Source organism: Solanum lycopersicum, chromosome 8 (assembly GCF_036512215.1).
Source record: "Solanum lycopersicum chromosome 8, SLM_r2.1".
NCBI classification, from domain to species: domain Eukaryota; kingdom Viridiplantae; phylum Streptophyta; class Magnoliopsida; order Solanales; family Solanaceae; genus Solanum; species Solanum lycopersicum.
In genome coordinates, this window is record NC_090807.1 from 61,087,835 (window position 1) to 61,109,986 (window position 22,152).

A 22,152-nucleotide genomic window follows, 5' to 3' on the forward strand; every position below is an offset into this window, starting at 1 on the left:
AATATTTTTATACAATCTCCAAATTACCCATATAACCCTAACATCTCTTTCTTCCATTTTCCCTTTTCACGTTTGGCATAACAACTTCAGCACTTTTATCCAAACGCATAACTGCTTATTTTAAAAATAAGTTTCAGCACTTTCAAAAGTACTTTTTTAAAGCTGCTTTTATGAAGCCCATCCAAACGGGCCCTATATCATTTTCGATTGATACAATCAATTATGCTTATTAATCAGAAAAAATAATATTTGTGTGATAAAAAAAACCAGTGTTAAAATAACTAGTACAACTATTATTTGAAATAACTCTATTTACATATTTATTTCAAGTTTGATACCTGTATCAATATTTCTTTAATTTGTGTATCATAAAAATGATACATATTGTATTTATCGTTTTAATTTGAAACGGTACAATATGTTTTTGTGTATCTATTTTCAATATCAAAGCTAATATATGAACTTTCATGCAAGACTGAGAGAAATAGGTAGAAGACGATCGTAATTTAAGAGAGAAAGGAAAGATTGTGTAAATGTGTATATATGTATCTTAATTTTAATTAAGATACAACATACTCACCTCTTTGCTCTATCTCTATATCTAGATCATCTCTCTCTTCTATCTCTTTTGATCTTGCTCATCTTTCCTCTCTTTAAAACTGTTGTTATGAATCGTAAATATTTTTTTGGAATAATTGTATGTAATAGCAAATTAATAACCTAAAATAAGTAAAGTAGCTACTGTTTGATTTAATTGTGCCCCATAGCAAACGTTTGCCAAAGTTTACTAGTCGCCTCTCTCCCAAAACTCTTGCTCGCCACTCTCCCTCTGCTTGCCTTTCTCACTTTATATAACAGAAGTGTATAAATTGTGCTTTATGTTTTGTATAAAGCGAGAGAAAATTATATATATACATGCAAAAATATATCTTCGTACTATACACTTAATTATACAATTTACAAACATTTTACTTCGATTCAATTGTATATAAATGCAAATTTAATAAAAATATTGCATCGAAAAAGGCCAGCAAATTATACAATTGCAGTGAAATACAATTTTCTCTCTCTTTATACAACAGAAGTGTATAAATTGTGTTTCTGTTTTTGTATAAAGCGAGAGAAAAACATTTATCTTATTCCTATACACTTATAATTATACAATATACAAACATTTTACTTCGATTCAATTATATGCAAAGCAAATTTTTTACACATATTGCAGCGAAACAGGCCAACGAATTATACAATTGCGCATTATACAATTGTAGTGAAATAGACCAGCGAATTATACAATTGCAGCAAAACAAGTCAGCGAATTATACAATTTAGGCCAACGAATCATACAATTGTATATGTATAGCGAGACAAACGAATTATACAATTTAGGCCAGCGAATTATACAGTTGTAAATGCATAACAAATTATACAGTTATATGTTTGTTATGGAGCGCAATTATGCAAACTTTGCTATAACATACAAATATGAATTTTTTGTTTGCTATATGTGAAAGTTGCCCTATTTTTTTTTGTGTGTAAATTAGGTATATAACATTTTTTATAGTAATATTCTCAAGTTATAGCACTAGAGTTTGAATTTCATTGTATAACATTTAATATCTCAAGTTATAGCATTTTAAAAAAATACATAATGTTAATTTTAAATTATTAAAAAGAGTTGTTAAAATAAAAAATAAATTAAAAAAACGGACAAATTAAATGGAAAATGGGATCTTTTATTAAATAAATTAAATATAATTATTAATTACTGTTAATAAATTAGCACGTTTTAAGGGATTTTAAATTTTTTTAGATTAGTTAGTTGCCTTAATTCTCTCAAATTAGTTTAAATGATATTAATTTTTGATTTAATTCCTTGAAAAGCTCTACCAAATTGGCATGAACGTACATGTCATTTTGTTTTCCAAAATTTCACAGTCTTTTTGAGATTTGAAGATTTTACTTTCATTTTTTATTAGTAGTTGAATAAATTTTGGCGTTGAAAACAATTTGATTTGATTTGATGGAGAACAATGTGTCGATATTAATAAAACATGGTGGAAAGTGGAATTCATCATATTGATTTTTGTTATGATTTGCTGTTTAAATTATGAATTGTTGGTTTTAATTATATTTATTGTTTTGTACATATATAAAAGTGTTCGATTTTTTTTTTATTATTGTTAGATCTAAAATATAGTTTGTATGTTCTTTTTTTTGGATAAACAATCAAGTTACATATTGCATTTTGAAAAACGATAAGTAAATATAAATGTGTTTGAGTTGTAATTAAATTGAAGATTCATGTGTCAGTTGATTTGTGAAGAAAATAGAAAAACGTACATTTATTAACTAGACAAATAATAATTAGATATAATTCTTTGTACAGGTGAAGTATTACAAATGTATGAATAATGTCTGAAAATTATATAAAATTTATATTTAATGGTAAAACTTGCTCAGATAATATTCAAAAAGTAAGAAGATGTAATTCTGTGTACTGGTGAAGTATGAAAATTGTATTAATTGAGTATGAAATTTATAAGAAACTTGTATTAATTGTGTATGAAAATCTATATTTTGTTAAACTTACAATGTATGTTTCTGTTGAAATTATAATATATATTTTGTATTATGTTGTATAGAAACTATATTCTTTTTGTTTAATTGAAATAGTGTATATGTCAGTGAATGATATATTAAATGTGTATGAAGTTTGTATGAATTATTTTGATAGGTATAGATACAAAATCAGAAATTGGTCCACATTTTAGACCGGTTATAGCAGCAAATTCTTTTAACCCAAGATGTAATTTTGTACCATTTACATTCATAACAAACATATCATCCCTGTCATATTTAGTTTCAAGAAGAAATATATGTCGTAACATCTGACATTGGATTTTTATGTCATGCAAATCATAAAAAAATTCAAACGGTGTTTCTTGTAAGAATTGTTGAAACTTGTGTTGACCTAGGAAGGTCAACAGATCCGCAAACACATTCATGTTAATACATGAAGACAAATGTATTTGTATCTTCTTCTCCTATAAAATTGGTAAATTAAATTAATACATTTATCATACTATATAATGTCATATAAAATCATATACATATTATTATGTTAAATGGACATTCAATTCAATTCATATACAAAGCATACAAAAATTGTACATCAGTTCATACACAATGCATACAATATTAATACATATTTAATTTTTTAAAAAAATAATAATTTATGACTTTTAAACTATAAACTACTACTCAAACAGTACCACTACATTAATTTATACATCAAAATCAGAACATAAAAAATATACAGCTTTAATACTTTTAATAATAGTAAAAAATATACGACATACAACACTAATACATTATTCATACACTGATATTGTAATAGACAATATAGCATTTCATACACATAGCATACAAAGTTAATACATTAATGCATACATTCCTATAGTGAAATATAGTAATTGTTTTATACACAAAATCATACAACATTAATACATTATTATTTATCAAAAATCATACTCTGTTGTAATCCAATTATATATTCACAAATCATACAATATTCATATATAATTATAATATACAATACTAAAAACTCAACTCATATATAAATCATACAAATTTCATGTACTATACTATTGACAAGTAAATCAAAATTAAACACACTTAAACCGTACATTTTATTGAAATTTGAAAATATCTTTTTACTGACCTTAACAATTTGTTTTGGTTTATTTGTGGCTTATCTCTGACCTACCAATTTCAATGCCTTTTATTTTTTTTTATTTTGTATTTATTAATTCGTCAGCAAAATCATACTCGAATTTAGATGATGCTTGAATTTCTTTTCCTTTCCTCTTCTTCCCTCTTTCCTTTGCCTCTTTGTTTTTATTTTTTTCCATCTTTATTAATTCGTAAGCAAAATCTGACTCGAACTCAGATGATGTTTGAATTTCTTTTCCTTTTATCTTTTTCACTCTTTCCTTTGCCTCTTTGTTTTTGTTTTTTTTCATCTTCGATTTCACTGACCTAGATTTCTCTTTTCCAGTTGATTTTTGTGTTTGAGTTTGTAACAAAATGTTAAATGAAGGAGCATGAAAGTCCTCAAATCTTGATTCATCGACCAATCTTCTACTTTATGTGGTGTTTCACTACCTTTCTTCGACATTCTATACAAACATAGTATGGATGTTTGATTTGGGGGATGAACTGACATGTGAGGGATAATGGGAAGATTTGGGGAAGAGTAAGGGAATTTGCGGAAGATGATGTTTTAGGCTGTGGGGGAAGATTTGAGTGTATTGGGGAAAAATTGTAGTGTATTGATTTGAATGGGGGTGGGTAATTATTGGGTAACTGTAAAATAGGGTGTAAATTAAAATCAAATCCCTATTATTTAGTTTTTGTCTTTAAAAAGGTAACTATATAATGTGAATTTAATTAATAATAATTTTATTTTAAAAAGTTAAAATTATAAAAGGTAACTGTATAATTAATCAGTAAAAATTTAAAGAGTTTAATTTAAAAAAGGTAACTGAAAAAATAAAAGTAATTATTTAAACAAATTAATTATTATTTCAATATTTATTTGTAATTTTTTTAATTAATATATTTTTATTGATATGCTATAATTCGATAATAATTTGCTATAAGAAGTTTATTTTTAAAAATTAAGTTTATAACTTGATATATATCATCTTAAATAAATATGCGTGGAGTGTTATTATTTTTTTTTTACGAGCAACTGACCCATCAAAGTAGGCCTTTTGCAATTACAGAAGCCCAGCCCAATCTCCTTCACCGACCTTTTTTTTTCGTCTCTATTTGTATCCCAAAAGTACCCCTATAGTTTTGTTTCTCATCAGAAAATAGAAAATAAAACCCTAATACGAAATTTCTCTCTGTTTTAGCGGCTTATCGGAAAATAACAATGGCGGTGGAAGCTGCAAACCAACCAAAAATTCGATGGGGAGAGCTAGAAGATGATGCGGAGGACTTGGATTTTCTGTTGCCGCCCAAGCAAGTAATTGGGCCAGACCGTAATGGATTGAAGAAAATAGTGGAATACAAGTTTAATGAGGAAGGTAACAAGGTGAGAATTACTACTACTGTACGTATCTGTAAGCTTGCGAATGCTAGGCTTAGTAAAGGCGCTGTTGAGCGCCGTTCTTGGCCTAAGTTTGGTGATGCTGTTCATGAGGATGTTGGTGCTCGTCTCACCATGGTTTCTACGGAGGAGATTATTCTTGAGCGCCCTAGAGCTCCTGGTATGGATCTTTTCTTCTTGTGCTTGGTTGATCTGAATTGGGTTTTTATTTTGATTTGATGGGTTTTTGTTGATTTGTTTATTTTCCTCTGCCGTGCTTATTGTGCAATTGGTCGTTGTAGCATTGTAATTAATGGTGGTTGTGAATTTATTTGTAATAAACTTGGTAGATGTCTGATCTCTGATCTGGAAAGAGGGAACGTGTTTTGATTTTGATGTATTAACAAGCCATGCGCATTGTGAACTCGGTTGGAGTTCCTTTGTGTTCTGGAGTAACTTTTTGATGATTTGTCTTAAAAAGAAGACCTTTTGGATGAATATGCACGGCTCTTAACTTTGTTGTATGAAATTATTTCATAGATTAGTCCATTCCATGAACAAAGACACATATTGTTGGTTTATTTTTCTTTTTTTCTTCTGCCTACATCTCTGGTCTTCTATTTGAGTATAAATGTTGTTTGCTAAAAACAATTTGATCCAGCATCTCATGGATTGCATATTATATATAGTTTATAGAGTTGTGCAATTACATGTCGCCTGTATAGATTCAAGTTCACATATTATTGGTTACTCAATCCAAGTAGTGAGGCAGGGAGTTTCCATCAAGTGTATGCGTTTGTCACCATTGGTTTCAGCTATGGTGATCAAGAAAAAGTTTGGGAGTATTTCTCTTTCACCACTTCACTAAATGTAAATTTTAACTTTTACTTGTCCAGTGATTTTTTTTGTGGTATTAGATGCTGTCTATGCGTGTACGATTGAAGTTTCAAGGACGCCCAGTCTCTGGCTTGAGTTTAATTTGAAGGTTACCTAACTCCTGTTGTTGTGCTTGTGGATTCTTGTAAATAGGTTCGAAGCAGGACGAATCTAAATCTGGTGGAGACTCTTTGAATCAAATTGCGAAAGCAGGGGCTGTTCTTATGGTGTGTAGGACCTGTGGCAAGAAAGGTGATCATTGGACATCAAAATGCCCCTTCAAGGATCTTGCACAGCCAAGTGAGACCTTTGTGGATAGGCCACCATCAAGGGGGGAAGCACCTGCTGCTGGTGCTGGTTCTCAAAAGAGTGCTTATGTTCCTCCCAGCATGAGAGGTGGTGCAGCAGAGAGAGGAAGTGGTGGGGGGACTGAGATGAGAAGAAGGAATGAAGAAAACTCTGTTAGGGTCACCAATCTTTCGGAGGACACTCGGGAGGCTGATTTGTTGGAGCTGTTCCGTCCATTTGGCCACGTCAGCAGAGTGTATGTTGCTATTGATCAAAAGACGGGAATGAGCAGAGGATTTGGTTTTGTCAACTTTGTCAACAGAGAAGATGCTGAGAGGGCCATAAACAAGCTCAATGGTTATGGTTATGACAATCTCATCCTTCGAGTTGAATGGGCTGCTCCCAGAGCTACTTAGTGTGTGCTTTCCTTGACAATACCATGTTTATTTTAAACCAATTTTTCTTTTGCTTTGCGTCTGGGGCCTTGCGCTCTCTTGAACATTGTTTTTATCTTAAGAAGTTATTGAATGAAGAAATATTGCCTATGAAGGAATTTTGGAATATATAGTTTAGTAATTTTCTTACAGCTAAATGCTGGAACTGTAATACTCTTCGATTGTAGAGGCCAGTAGTGTTTATTTTTTAAACAATTTCAGTTAAGCCCTAGTACATTTGAAGGGCAGTGCAATTTGTGCTTAGTATATTGAGAGATGAAGTTTGTATAGATGTGTACACAGGTCAATGTACTAGGAATCCAGACACTTGGAATTAGTTCCTGGAAAAATAAGCATCTCATTTCTCTTCTTGTTGGAGGTAACCTTCTCTTCTTGTTGGATGTTGACATTTTCCACTTGTATAAGGTCATGATGCCCTCTAACTTGTGAATTGTGATGGTAATTCATTGACCAGCAAATAGCAAGTTTGGTTTGATTCAAAGTAAACCCGACTTTCTGTTAAAATCTTGTCTAATCTTTGTAAGGATGGTGTTTCATACAAAACTTAGGTAAATCAGCGTGTTGTATTACTTGCTTTCAAGTTATACTTGTTGATTACTGTGTCCTTGCCTACTTGTTATACTTGTTGATTATTGTGTCGTTGCCGTTGCTGGAATTTGAACCTGCCGTTGGAATTCGAACCTCACAAGAAGTGTCTTTCTAATTGACTCAGGTGGATCAATCCCCCTCAATACCTTCGGAATCAAACCTTCTAATTGACTCAGGTGGTCATCCATGTGGATGACCCAGGATCAATCCCCTCAATGCCTTCGGAATCAAACCTATTGATAGGACTTGCTTTGTGCGTTTATATCCCCTATATGGTTTGTAGGCTATCTCGAGTTGAATACTAGGCACAAGTATAAATTGTTCAATTCTTCCCTAGCAGCAGGTCACATTGAGATTGATCAATCTTTGATGTAATAAAATTAAAAGAAGAATAGATGTTATTCACAGTTGAGTTGCTAAATGCACTTAAGTACTGTTGACTAATTTTTTTTCCTTTGATATATAATTGAGCAATTTAGGCATTCTTCAAGATGAGATGAGAGAACATTACTCCCCTGGATGTTCTCTCCATGCGAAATTCGCTGTTATTCTATCTTCCAGTGGTGGACGTTTACTGAGGGTGAATCCCCTGCACACGAGAGAACAATTTTTTGAATCCCTCTATGAAAATCTTGCCTTCACCACTATCGTCTTCAAAACTATGTTCTTTGCTGCTGCTCAATCATGTATCATTGTTTTCTCTTTATGATATTGGTAGATGATACAAATTTATGCAGTTGCAGACATTGAACCACTAGTTTTTAACACTACATTGATGAAATGTATTTGGATATTGCCTTTATCCCTGATTTTAATTTTTAGAGATGCTGACAAACTTGTTATTAGATCATGAGGAATGTTCGGGCATCTGGTGTAGATACAATTAAAAATTTGTCTAGAATGTTCTCGATGGAATTCTAGGGTGCTTGCTTTGGAAAGATGCAATAAAGACCAGTATCTTGTCAAAAGACTGGAGGTACAAATGAATAACACGTGAAAAACTTGATTTTTAATAATGAATTTTTCAAGTCTTTCAAACAAAATGAAGAAGCCAAGAGAATCATTTACCAAGTCCTATTAGTCCATAAAGGACCAAAACTAAAGTTTAGACTATCTAGTTTTTACGAGTTGTCCTGATATTGATCATTGGATGCACTTGTTATCGAATAAAAATGTCCACGAATTCACTCTTCATGCAAGATCAGGAAATCATTTACCTCATCACCTTTAACATCCAGCAACTAAGGTATTTGGAACTTCAACATTGCTTGTTCCACCCTCCACTCGGTTTCAAAGGGTTTGAGAAGCTTGATAATCTCCATCTTATGCATGTCACTTTCGATCCATCAATATTAACAAATCTCATCTCTACAAGCCCATTGCTTGAACAATTGAGGTTGCGTTGCTGCACAAACTTTGATAACCATGATATCGATGCCTTCTTTGAGTTTACTCGAAAATCAAAATTCATTTCCTTCCACAACGCTCCTATGCTTGAAAAAGTTACTGTGTGTTTTATTGGAGAATGAGTTTTGACGAATACATCTCCTTTTTGTTCCAATCTTACAAAGTTCTTTCACTACACGTCTTCACTGCGGAAACTGAATATGTGCGGTTCAACATTAGAGGTATCATACATTTGGGATAATTGAACTTGTAATTTTTCGTCCATGTCTTTACAAGATCTTACAATTGAATTTGTAAGCACTCTCTTGTTTTTGTTTTTATTTTTTCATTAAGGTGATTGAATTAATATGATTTGTACTTTATCGGCAAGGGTGCTTAGTGCCTTTAAAAAAGAGGCATACCTTAGCCTCCAAAATCGAAGGGTTTAATTTTTTTTTAGCAATAATAAAACTATTAGGAGTATTAGATTTTTTTAATAAAGAAAAATACACTATATAATTTTAATTTATTACGTTTTTTTAGTTTGTTTCGAAACATTAAAGAATTTTTTTTTATGGATCAAATTTTAAATTTAACTTCCACATGATTTGTTTAATACCACAAGATTAAAAAATATTTTGATATATATATATCTGTAGTTTAAGACTATAAAAAAATAAAAACATTTTTTATTAAAAAAGAAACTTGAATCTCATATATATATATATATATATATATATATATATATATTTTTGACTTAAGACCATTAATTGGCTTGAGCGGCATTCATCCAAATTCGTCTAATTGATTGTTCCTTGATTCTTTTAGGATCATGTGACTATATAGGATATTGCTGAACCTGTTGTAGAATTTCTACGATGCCAATCATTTTCATTTGGTGCTGAGAAACTTCAAAAAGTTTATGTGAACTTGTCATAAGTTTTGAGATGAAAATAGAATTTATGAAGTTTATTTTGGTCACTCCAACAGTACTTAAGGTCTCTTTTATTGTTCGTACAAACAAATGATGATTCGCAGAACATCACCTAATGTTGAATTCATATTTGAACAAATAGAGTTGTAAGATCGCATATGAGTATGAAGGTATATAAATTCCATGATTTTGCTTAGATAGGAGTATTATTTTTTGTGTATGTTATGACTTTTCAATCAAATTCAAAGTGTGACAGAATCAGAAGCCGCCGTGTTCAAAAAGACGTGTATTGACTGATTTTACGAGCAAAAGTTAAAATATATTGGATGATACATACATTATACACAATTTTGTTTCCACCGAAAAAAGAATAAAACAAATTTGATATCATTTTTACACAATAAATATTGAATCATTCTTTTTTATAAATAATATTAGTCTCTTAATTGTTAGTTTCTTAGAGATCTAACTATATGGGTCTAACAGGACAGATAGATATATCCTTTTTCATATATCTAGTCAATTCAGAGGTTATGAATAATTGACAAACACATCCATTTAGATCTATGAGAGTTTAGATTTAACTATTCCTGTTGCTCACATGGCTATTACTGTCTTATTATTAGAGCCGTCAAAATGAGCTTGATTCGCGAGGCCGACTCAATTCAGCTCTTGAATTAAGTGGGGTTGGGCATAATTATTTTTGGCCCATTTAAGAATGAGGCTTTTTAGCCCAACCTCACTTGGCCCGCTAGCCTCGTAGGGCCAACACGCAAGCCTATGGGCCAGCCTGTGGGCTATGAATATTTATATATATATATATGTATATATACATATATATATATACATATATATGTATATATATACATATATATATATATACATATATATACGTATATATATACATATATATATATATATACACATACACACACACACACACACACACACACACACATATATAAATGTTTTATCAATAAATATGTTAAAAGCATAAAAAATCAAGACTTCTAAACTAGCTTGTTTTTTTGGGAGAAATGGTTGAATAATCAATATTTTTTCGCTAAATCTTACGTAGACTATTATGTATTTTTTGGTAAGCATTCATCGAAGTGTGAGATTCATAAATGTATTTCTGTAAGTATTGGATGAAGTGCGTGATTCATAAAATTTTTTTTGTATGTATTGATGTTTAGTTCATAGACGTCAACATTCGATTATCTCATATACTCATTCTAAGAGAGTAATATTGTTCATTTTTTTGTTGAAGGGCCAACCCGTCCCAACCTGTGGCCCGCTTAGGGCTGGGCTGACCGCTATTTTATTTGCCCTTTAACTAAAAGGGCAACTCGCCTCAATCTATTTAACTTTCTAGCTCATTAGGGTTGGGCCAACCATTTTGACAACTCTACTTGTTATGAGATTTTCATTCCAGAATGTATTTGCATAAGATGTTGTCATGAGATCTTTCGCTCCATACTTAGATCCTATATTGCTCGGACTCAGGTTCTAGAGGTCGGGTCGGATCCTGTATGATCTAAACTTTAAGATTCGTGGATATAGATCCATGTATGGATGGAGTGGGATTGAGCTAAAAATAATTCATATACATAGAACATACGGAGATAAAATTTATCAAGAGGAGAATCCTAGAAACAGATAAAAAGAGAATGAGAGTGATAATAGAAATTTAAACATACAAGGCACTCCATTTTCTTCAATTTCATATTTGTTTTTGTTTAGAATTTCTCCCTCGAATTTGATCAAAGTATTCAAACTAGTTGACCAGATTGGATATGAATCTCACCTCCACTAAGCAACATCCCATTGTGTTGACATGAGTGTGATATTGAAAGTGAAAGAATTCGAGCAACTTAGATTAGAAACAATGCAATACCCATATCACACGATAGTTAAAAATTTAAGACTTACAATTTAAATATTTTCTCAGACATGTCAATTTTCTGTTATAAAATCAGTGACTCGGTTATTGACAAAATTATTACGTTTTTTATCTTCTAATTTATGGCTTCCTCTTGTTTATTAGGGAAAGTTCATCTTTACTAAATAAATATTTCTAATATTTGCTATTCATTTACACAAAGAGTGAATTATTGTGATATAGTTTTTCAATTTTTAAATAAAATTCGTTTGTGAATGAATAATTTAATATTTATATCCTTACTAGACATAGGACATGGAGCTAATATATATATATATATATATATATATATATATATATATATATATATAAAAGCTCTAATCTAAATTTATAAAAAAAACAATCAGAAAGGATGCTTCAGATGCATCAATATTATCTTAGTTTAAATATGAGCTATAAGCTAAACTTAAAATAAAAAACAGTGAAAAAGACTTCATAACTAAATTTAAACCCGGGTCTCACATGTGATTCTTCTGGCTTGTATCAATGGCACAAAGGCACTCATATACCCCTTGTAAGTGCACTATTAATTATATCCTTGTTTCTATCAATATCTCAAATCTCTAATTACTTTATCTGCTTTTTTGACTTGATATGCTTGTTAAAAAACAGTTATTAACATATTAAATTTATCAATTTACCATGTAGTGAAAATTTTCAAAAAATAATTTTTTTTAAGGCAATTAATTGAGGATATTAGGGACGAGTACAAGGAATTAATGGGAAGTAATTAGAGACAAAAGTAATGACTCATTTATCAATTATTTTTTATTATAAAAGGGTTCTTCAAATAAACCCCAATCCGTCCTTCATTTGGGTATTGCCTCTGGCTTTAATCTCTCTCAGTCTCACTACTGGTAAGCATTTTTTATAAACTTAATTGTCTCTGTGGATCTTCATCAACCCATCAGATTAGGTTTTCTTTGGGATTTTTTTTTTTATGGATAATCATGTCTCTGTTAACCGACTAATTCACTTGTACCATAAGTTGTCCAAATCATCTTGTGTTTTCACGCCGCTGGAATTCGAACCTTAGAAATCGTGATTTTCAACCCATCAACTGGCCAGAAATGGTGTGAAATATTAATTCCGGATTCTTTTTGAAATCACTTGGTGGATAGTGGGCTCACTTAAATATTAGGTTAGGGTTCGAAGCTATTGCATGTAAGAATTAGAGATGGATATTGGTAAAGACAATTAGCAATTTGCCTATTAGGTCATGTTCTTTCCCGTGCTCAATCATGTATCATTCTCTAATGACGTTGAACCACTAGTTATTTTCAACACATTACTGAATTGTATTTGGATATTGCCTTCATCCCTGATTTTAATTTTCAGAGTTGCTGTCAAACTTATTTTGCTAGACCATGAGGAATGCTTCGACTTCTGGTGTAGATACAATTAGTAATTTGCCTTGTAATGTTCTCGATGTTATTCTTAGGTGCTTGCCTAGGAAAGATGCAGTGAAGACTAGTATCTTGTCAAAAGACTGGAGTTACAAATGGGTAACACGTCAAGAACTTGATTTTAATGATGAGTTTTACAAGTATTTCTAACAAGATGAAGAAGCCAAGAGAATTATTTACCAAGTCCTATTAGTCCATAAAGGACCAATATTGAAGTTTAGACTCCGTAATTTTACGAGTTGTCCTGATATTGATCATTGGATGCACTTCTCGTCGAAGAAAAATGTCCAGGAATTCACCCTTGTTGTACGCATTGGAAACAAATATCAATCACCTCATCATCTTTTTACATTCCAGCAGCTAAGGTGTTTGGAACTTCAAGATTGCTTGTTCCACCCTCCACTCGGTTTCAAAGGGTTTGAGAAGCTTATTAATCTCGATCTTGTGCGTCACTTTTGATCCATCAATATTTACTAATCTCATCTCTAAAAGCCCGTTGCTTGAACGATTGAGGTTGCGTTGCTGCACAAACATTGACATCCTTGAAATTGATGCCGCTAATCTCAAATTCTGTGAGTTTATTGGAAAAACAAAATCCATTTCCTTCAAAAATGCTCCTATGCTTGAAAAAGTTACTGTGGCGATCCTTGGACGACGACTTTTGAATGATACATCTCCTGTTTGCTCTAATTTCCCAAAGTTTTTCCATTACATGCCTTCACTGCTGGAGCTGGATATATGTGGTGCAATATTAGAGGTAATGTACATTTGTGATATCACTATCATAATTAAATGATGAATCTGACTGGTGTGCTAAAGTAATTTTTGACTTGCTTCTAGTACTTGATCAAGGGAGGTTTACCAGAGAGTCCCCCAACTGCGCTGTACAATATCAAATCTCTCAATATTTTGTCCATGTCTTTAAGAAATGCCGAGGTGGTTTCAAGTGCAGTTTACTTGATTACAAGCTGTCCTAAATTACAAGATCTTACACTTGAATTCGTAAGCACACTCTTGTTTTTTCTTTCTCATTAAGGTGATTGAACATGGTTTCTTATTTATCTGAACTCGCTTAACTAACGGTTCCTCAAATATTCTTTAGTACCAAGTGTCGGTGGGGATATTGTTGAACCTGTTGTAGAGTTGCTACGAGCACAATCATCCTCAAGCGGTGCTGTGAAGCTTCAAAGAGTTAAAGTGAACATGTTTACTGGTCTCGAGATGGAAATGGAGTTTATGAAGTTTATATTGGCATCTGCCTTGGTACTTGAGGAGATCTTCATTTGGAATTGTACACTTTACCTTTTCCGTTTGTGTAAGCAAATGATCGATGAGATGAAAGAATTCCGCAGAGCATCACCCAATATTAAATTCACATTTGAGGAAATCGATATGGAAGGTGGATATGAACATGAAGAAGACATGTAAGTGCCATGATTTTGCTAACACATTATTTTTGTTGTAGCACCTAGTTTGCCTGTTATGCCCTGTTTTGTCTGTCTAATATTATGTAGTATATATGTGCTTGGCTTATAAGTAAGTTTTAACATATCAAGAACTATGACTCTACTTGTAATGGTCACTATATTATTATGTTATTACCATTTTGGCCCCTGTGTAATATAATTATGCATATTAATCTTTTAATAACTTAAATGTGTAGTTTTGTCTATATAATTGAATAAATGGGTAATCTTTTCTCAAGGTTTTTAAATAGGGAGTAATAAAAAAAGTTTTTAAAGTGGATACATGAAACTTGGAGGTCCGAATATGGATAATGGGATCAGTTTGCTAACCTCGTGGACAATTTTTGTCCTATTTTTAATAGTTCAAGGGTATTATTTGGCAAAAATTAAATGGAAGGAATTTTTTTTTTCATTTTAAATAGTTTGAGATTCTTTTTGGTCATTTTTTATTTTTTTGATTTCATGATAATTTTGTTTATCACTTGACTTCAGAACACACATAATAAACTGAAATATGTACTCTTATATACCCCTTTTTCATAAATAGCCCGATTGCACAATGAAAAAGGGTTTAACATTTGTGTTTCGTCTCATATACACCTTTAGTCAATTATCAATTCATAGATTTACCCAACAAATTCTGTGAAAATTATATAAATTTCATAGCTTTAATATGAAATTACAATTTATTCCTAATAAGTATCTGATTACATAAATTGCTTAAAATTTTGAAAAATAGGATACAATAATTGAAGCTCGGATACGTTAATATGTATCTCGGACACAATAAATACCGTCTCGAATACATTAATATGTAGTTCGGATTAAAAAATGGAAAAATAACTTAAGTACACAACTATAAGTTTAGTATTCTCTAATTTTCCCTTCTTTTTTTAAATATTACATAATTCTTTTTTTTTAATTTTAATAGAAGTTTAGAGATACGTAGCCTTATCTCTCCTATAACATAGAAGTTTAGAGATACGTAGCCTTATCTCTCCTATAACATACACTTCTCCAATGTCATGTCTATTTTTTCTCCACTAAAACACTCAATCTTCTGAATCACTTTTTGAATTTTGAATTATTACTTTTCATTAAACACGTTTCGCAACATTTAATATGCAATTTTTGAATTTCAAAATTCAAAAATCTGAAATTTCTGAAAATTGGAACTACCATTGTTCTCTGGTTCTTCTTCTTCTTCTTACTCCATCATCCATCTCTGGTTCTTCTTCTTCTTCTTCTTACTTCATCATTCGTTCTTTTTTTTTCTTTTCTTCTTGTTCATCGTTCTATTACATCATATTAATGGATCCTTTTACAAATAGGAGGATTTATGATTCGGACGATGAAAAATTGGAAAGAAAATAGAAAAAAGTTTTTGCATGATCCTATGAATGTTCGGAAGGATTCAAACAAAGATATTGGGGAATCATCTAAATCAAAAGGTTGGTAAAATACACCAAAAACAGAGAAAAGCATCATCAACCATTATTGTCAGGCCGACATTGCTTCAGTTATGTCTTTTTTATACTTCTTTTAAAATTGTTTTTAAAATTATAGTACGTTTGAGCATATCTTTATAGTGTGTTATAGTGTTTATTTAATTTTATGATACATAAATTAATTGCGAGTCAGATGCCTTTCTATGGATCACGAGTATTTGAAATTGTTATCATGTATCATACAATAAATTTAATATATATCGACTCAGTGTGTTATAATGTTAAGTCGATGCATTGATACATGAATCAATTGCGTGTCAGATGATTTTATATATATCATGAGTATTTGAAAATAGTTATAATGTATCAGACAATAAGTTTAATACATATCGACTCAGTGTGTTATAGTGTTTAGTGAATGCTTTGATATATGAATTAGATGTGTATCATATGTTTTTTATGCTATATGAATTTTTGAAAACTGATATCATGCATCAGTAAGGTATTAGTTGTTTATTTAGTATTAGTTGTTTTATTTAGTATTTATATTCAATATCGTTAAATTTTTTTTTTCAAATTGCAGCCCCTCAAGTACAAGATAAAAAAGATACCGACACATCCCATAAGGTTTGCTGTCAATTTTAACAACACTTTTCTGAATGACTTTGAAAAATATATTGGGAGAATGTAATCCAACTGTTTAGGGATACAATTTTTGGACCCTTTTTAGATATTACTAAATGTAGAAATCACTAATTGCTTGTTGTTAGAGTTGGAACAAAGCAACCTTAATGTGTTGCATATTAGACACTCAAGCGGGTGTATCCTAAAATTTGGTATAGATGAATTTGCAATATTAACTGGACCTAAAGTCAAAGGCAATACCAATGATTTCCAATACCTAGAATCAACTAATTGTATGTTTTTCCAAAAAAGATTTTTCTGGTGCAGTTAATAGTGTTATCAAGTATCAATTAGTTCAACGGTTTAAGATGTGTAACTGGAGAACGATCATTGATGCACTCCAAATTTCTATATTGTTCTTTATTCATACATTCGTATTGTCTACTCTTGATAATACAACTATATCCATTGTGGATTTTCTAATGGTTGAAGATGATGGATATCAAGATTATCCTTGGGGTCAGCTATCATTCTCAAAACTCATTGGTTCACTTAGACATGATTTGATGTTAGCAAAAAATTGTATCGATTATATGGGATGTCGTATGCACTTAACGTATGAATATACGAATGTGCATCCTAGTTAAATTCTGAAATTGTTGTGAAAGAACGAAATGTCATCCAAGAATGTGCAATTGGAGAGTTGTGTCTGATAAGACAAAGTTTGAAATGCTTATGTCTACCATTTTCCAAGAGGTAAAATTGAATCAATTTTTTACTATTAGAATAAACTATTTTAAGTTTGTCTATTTAATATCGTTATTTATAACTTGTGATACATTGTGATCTGTCTTAATTATTTAATGTGTTGTATTGTATTAACATTTAAATTGTTTTATGTGTTGTGATACATTCAGAATGCATGTTCAAACATTGTCCCAACAACAGAGGAAATTGAAGCTTTTGACCTAGTTGAAGTTGAACATGCTCCTTCTTCTTCACCACCCTTAGTACAAACAAATGAGGAAGATGATTTTGATAATTTCTCCACCAAACCTCCCGAACAGATATTGAGGAGATCTTCTAGAGTGTTTGATACATCTCCTCCACCAACGTCAAAAAGAAGAAAAAAAGTGGTTATACATAAAAAAAATTTCAGAATCGAGTCAGCCTGATCAATCAAATGTGACTCCGACAACGAATGATGATATACATGTTTCTATTTCAGATCTGCCTCCCAATTTGACTGCTGATGATGTACATGGTTCTGTTCCAGACGTGTCTCCGAACCCGGCTGCTGATGTACATGGTTCTGTTCCAGATGTGTTATCGAACTCGGCTGCTGATGTACATGGTTTTGCAGATTCTCAGAAAGTTAACTATGTAATTCCATATATTGAAAAGTTGAAAGGACATTTGAAAACTTAGGTAAGTTAATTATTTTGATTTTTTTAATCAAATGTAATTTATTCTTATCCTAAATGTATTTATAATTTATAGGTTGACAAGAAATTTGAGTAACTGATTATATTGGTAAAGGAAAACCACTTCCAATTGATGCAATCTTGAGGCAAGGAAAACATCAATGTTGAGACTAATACAAGTACATTTCAGTTTGAGAAACAAATAACTCCGCAAATACAGATTGATCTTTCTGATATGGGTGGTGTAGCTGAGGATGGTGGTGGTGTTTCTGGTAACTATGTTGAACATCAAGTCATCGAAGATGTGGGGGATGACGCTGAGGATGGTGTTGGTGTTTCTGTAAACGAGGGTGAACAACAAGTCAATGATACTCCAAAGGTAATGTTTATGATACATTGTATATGATTTTTCATTTAGTTGATATCATGTATCATACACATATACTCAATGTTATGTATCACGTGAGTATAATCACTGTTACGTATCAACACAAATTATATTAACAATTTCTATTTAAAAACTGCATATTCAGGATGGTGACGTACATCAATCGCACCAAGATTTAAATGAACATATCATGGAGCAAGTTGTTGATGACAATGTTCAACACAACATTCCTCACGTTTTGCTCGATAAAACAATAATGGATGCATCGGTAGATTTTTTGAATTTTGCTTTATGACACACAATTTCATTACACACAAATTTATTTTAAAAATCATTACATCATATTATACAGGAATCTTCCACTTCAATAACAATATCGCTATCAACTCAAGCAGCAATAGATGCACTTATCAAAGATTTGGGGAAAGATCCTACTAATGCTAGACTATTATATTCTTACAATCCACAGAATATAACTAGCAGCCAGTACTTGTTGACCGACAGTCAATTACCCACTGACATTCCAATAGCTGAGATTGGAGTTAGAACCAATTCAGTCACTCCTGCGCATAGAAACAGAATGTCTTAGAGAAATATTCAATCTCCATATTGTAATTCTTTTGGGTCAAGCAAGAAGGGAAAAGAGAAATTGAAGGATACGGCTCAACTCCATTTCCCGTTCGAAGGATATGGCATTACAGATCAAGTTTTGCCGAAACTTATTGAGGATTATATGAATTGGTTGTCAAGGGGGCTCCTAAAAAATCATAACAATAAGTAAGTTTTATACATTATTTTTGCAAGTGTTTGGGGTAATTATTTTTTATATAACTAATTCATGATACTTTGTTTACAAAAATTGTAATTAAGTCACTGTTATGTATCATGTACATATACTCAAACTTATGTATCATATATGCAGGGACCCATCAGACGATAAATACAAATCAAAATCTTCTTCTTTTGAATTTACGATGATGGACTTTGTTGTTGTTTTTCCAAATAACAAGAATTGGTTCTATGCCATGTCACAACCAAATAAATGTTGGACTGATGAGGTAAAAATCTTAATCTAATTATCAAATGTATACCAGTCACACTTATATTATACATGATACATTCTATAGAAGTATCATAATATTTAATTAGCAAAATTTATGATCAATATTTAATAATTATATTATTCTATATTGTTTAGATGATATAATTTCTTATCATGTTTTCATTTTGTTTATAGCACATTGATGTGATTTTTTACTACCTTCGTAAAAAATCAAAACTTTGCAGCATGGATCAATACAGATACACAACAACCCACTGCTTGTTCATGTCACATGTAAAAAATTGTTATGATAGGTATTACATGGACAATGATGATGATAGTCTTCATACACAAGAACATGTTGATCGCGCTTCAGTTGTATCTGTATATGAGAGGTCAATAATTAACATCATCAAAGGTTTTGAAATCCCTGATGCTTTACCATGGCATCTTGTAGATGAGGTCTACATTCCGATTAACTACGATCAAGAATTCCATTGGATGCTGCCAGTTGTTGAGTTGAAAAAGAGGGTGATAAGAGTTTTTGACTCATCAATATGCACAAGGAAAAAAGTCATTTCTCATGAGATAAGATTGTTGTCTAAAATGCTTCCTTCTTACCTACTGGACAGTGGATTCTTTGAAGAAACTGAGCGCACAAAATTTGGTGATTGTCATCCATACAAAGACAACATTACTGGTTCACTTTTGGAGCCTCAAATTTCTTTCATGATTGTAAAGTACACGGTAACCTCAATAAGTCTGTTTTTTTTAATTAAATGCAGATGATACATTGGGTAAAACACATGATACATGTGTACTACGTTACCCAAACACACATTTGTTTTTTGAATTAAAAGTCTATGATACATTGGCTAAAGCATATGTATCATGTACGATATGTTACCCAATAATCCTTGAATTTATATCTCATGATACATATGCTTTAGCCAATGTTCATGTACTTTTAATTCAAAAAATAAATGTGTGTTTGGGTAACGTAGTACACATGTATCATGTGCTTTACCCAATGTATTGTCTGCATTTAATTAAAAACAACACACTTATTGAGGTTATTGTGTACTTTACAATCATGAAAGCAACTTGAGGCTCCAAAAGTGAACCAGTAATGTTGTCTTTGTATGCATGACAATCACCAAATTTTGTGTGCTCAGTTTCTTCAAAGAATCCACTGTCCAGTAAGTAAAAAGGAAGCATTTTAGACAACATTTTTATCTCATGAGAAATGACTTTTTTCCTTGTGCATATTGATGAGTCAAAAACTCTTATCACCCTCTTTTTCAACTCAACAACTGCCAGCACCCAATGGAATTCTTGATCGCAGTTAATCGGAATGTAGACCTCATCTACAAGATGCCATGGTAAAGCATCAGGGATTTCAAAACCTTTGATGATGTTAATTATTGACCTCTCATATACAGATACAACTGAAGCGCGATCAACATGTTCTTGTATATTAAGACTATCATCATCATTGTCCATGTAATACCTATCATAACAATTTTTTACATGTGACATGAACAAGCAGTGGGTTGTTGTGTATCTTTATTGATCCATGCTGCAAAGTTTTAATTTTTTTACGAAGATAGTAAAAAAATCACATCGATGTGCTATAAACAAAATGAAAACATAATAAGAAATTATATATTTCTAAACAATATAGAATAATATGATTATTAAATATTGATCATAAATTTTGCTAATTAAATATTATGATACTTCTACAGAACGTATCATGTTATAATAATATAAGTGTGACTGGTATACATTTGATAATTAGATTAAGATTTTTACCTCATCAGTCCAACATTTATTTGGTTGTGACATGGCATAGAACCAATTCTTGTTATTTGGAAAAACAACAACAAAGTCCATCATCGTAAATTCAAAAGAAGAAGATTTTGATTTGTATTTATCGTCTGATGGGTTCCTGCATATATGATACATAAGTTTGAGTATATGTACATGATACATAACAGTGACTTAATTACAATTTTTGTAAACAAAGTATCATGAATTAGTTATATAAAAAATAATTACCTCAAACACTTGCAAAAATAATGTATAAAACTTACTTATTGTTATGATTTTTTTAGGAGCCCCCTTGACAATCAATTCATATAATCCTCAATAAGTTTCGGCGAAACTTGATCTGTAATGCCATATCCTTCGAACAGGAAATGGAGTCGAGCCGTATCCTTCAATTTCTCTTTTCCCTTCTCGCTTGACCCAAAAGAATTACAATATGGAGATTGAATATTTCTCGAAGACATTCTGTTTCTATGCGCAGGAGTGACTGAATCGGTTCTAACTCCAATCTCAGCTATTGGAATGTCAGTGGTTAATTGACTGTCGGTCAACAAGTACTGTTGCTAGTTATATTCTGTGGATTGTAAGAATATAATGGTCTAGCATTAGTAGGATCTTTCCCCAAATCTTTGATAAGTGCATCTATTGCTGCTTGAGTTGATGGCGATATTGTTGTTGAAGTGGAAGATTCCTGTATAATATGATGTAATGATTTTTAAAATAAATTTGTGTGTAATGAAATTGTGTGTCATAAAGCAAAATTTAAAAAATCTACCGATGCATCCATTATTGTTTTATCGAGCAAAACGTGAGGAATGTTGTGTTGAACATTGTCATCAACAACTTGCTCCATGATATGTTCATTTAAATCTTGGTGCGATTGATGTGCGTCACCATCCTGAATATGCAATTTTTAAATAAAAGTTGTTAATATAATTTGTGCTGACACGTAACAGT

General features: G+C 31.4%; 2 protein-coding genes across 11 annotated transcripts; both read left to right on the plus strand.

The window, feature by feature from the left end:
- Nucleotides 1-4,845: 4,845 nt before the first annotated feature.
- LOC101263343 (uncharacterized) lies at nucleotides 4,846-6,811 on the plus strand. Its single transcript, XM_004245999.5, has 2 exons — nucleotides 4,846-5,279; nucleotides 6,128-6,811. Exons 1-2 carry the CDS (start codon nucleotides 4,943-4,945, stop codon nucleotides 6,676-6,678), a joined length of 888 nt encoding a protein of 295 aa, XP_004246047.1. The 5' UTR covers nucleotides 4,846-4,942; the 3' UTR covers nucleotides 6,679-6,811.
- Nucleotides 6,812-12,298: 5,487 nt separating this feature from the next.
- On the plus strand, nucleotides 12,299-20,170 carry LOC101267434 (uncharacterized). 10 transcript variants are annotated; one of them, XR_011211250.1, is made up of 11 exons: nucleotides 12,299-12,424; nucleotides 12,906-13,730; nucleotides 13,814-13,975; nucleotides 14,076-14,397; nucleotides 16,471-16,514; nucleotides 17,429-17,939; nucleotides 18,012-18,314; nucleotides 18,469-18,591; nucleotides 18,676-19,100; nucleotides 19,246-19,381; nucleotides 19,561-20,170. XR_011211250.1 is itself a non-coding variant. In XM_069288198.1 (9 exons), the coding sequence occupies exons 7-9, from the start codon at nucleotides 18,171-18,173 to the stop codon at nucleotides 18,910-18,912; spliced, it is 504 nt and encodes a 167-aa protein (XP_069144299.1). In that variant the 5' UTR covers nucleotides 12,303-12,424; nucleotides 13,009-13,730; nucleotides 13,814-13,975; nucleotides 14,076-14,397; nucleotides 16,471-16,514; nucleotides 17,429-17,939; nucleotides 18,012-18,170; the 3' UTR covers nucleotides 18,913-19,295. The 10 variants fall into 10 exon arrangements, 2 of the variants coding, with proteins under 2 accessions (XP_069144299.1, XP_069144298.1); XR_011211249.1 differs by lacking the exon at nucleotides 19,561-20,170 and adding an exon at nucleotides 15,771-15,890 and having other exon boundaries at nucleotides 12,303-12,424; nucleotides 13,009-13,730; nucleotides 17,740-17,939; nucleotides 19,246-19,344; XR_011211248.1 differs by lacking the exons at nucleotides 16,471-16,514; nucleotides 19,561-20,170 and adding an exon at nucleotides 15,771-15,890 and having other exon boundaries at nucleotides 19,246-19,344.
- Nucleotides 20,171-22,152: the final 1,982 nt, after the last annotated feature.

Bases quoted from the DNA above. Each gene is read 5' to 3' on its own strand.
- LOC101263343 (XM_004245999.5), top strand. From the start codon at position 4,943: ATGGCGGTGGAAGCTGCAAACCAACCAAAAATTCGATGGGGAGAGCTA. The intron at 5,280-6,127 runs GTATGGATCTTT...TCTTGTAAATAG, and splicing joins TGAGCGCCCTAGAGCTCCTG to GTTCGAAGCAGGACGAATCT.
- LOC101267434 (XM_069288198.1), top strand. From the start codon at position 18,171: ATGGGTGGTGTAGCTGAGGATGGTGGTGGTGTTTCTGGTAACTATGTT. The intron at 18,315-18,468 runs GTAATGTTTATG...CTGCATATTCAG, and splicing joins AAGTCAATGATACTCCAAAG to GATGGTGACGTACATCAATC. The intron at 18,592-18,675 runs GTAGATTTTTTG...CATATTATACAG, and splicing joins AAACAATAATGGATGCATCG to GAATCTTCCACTTCAATAAC.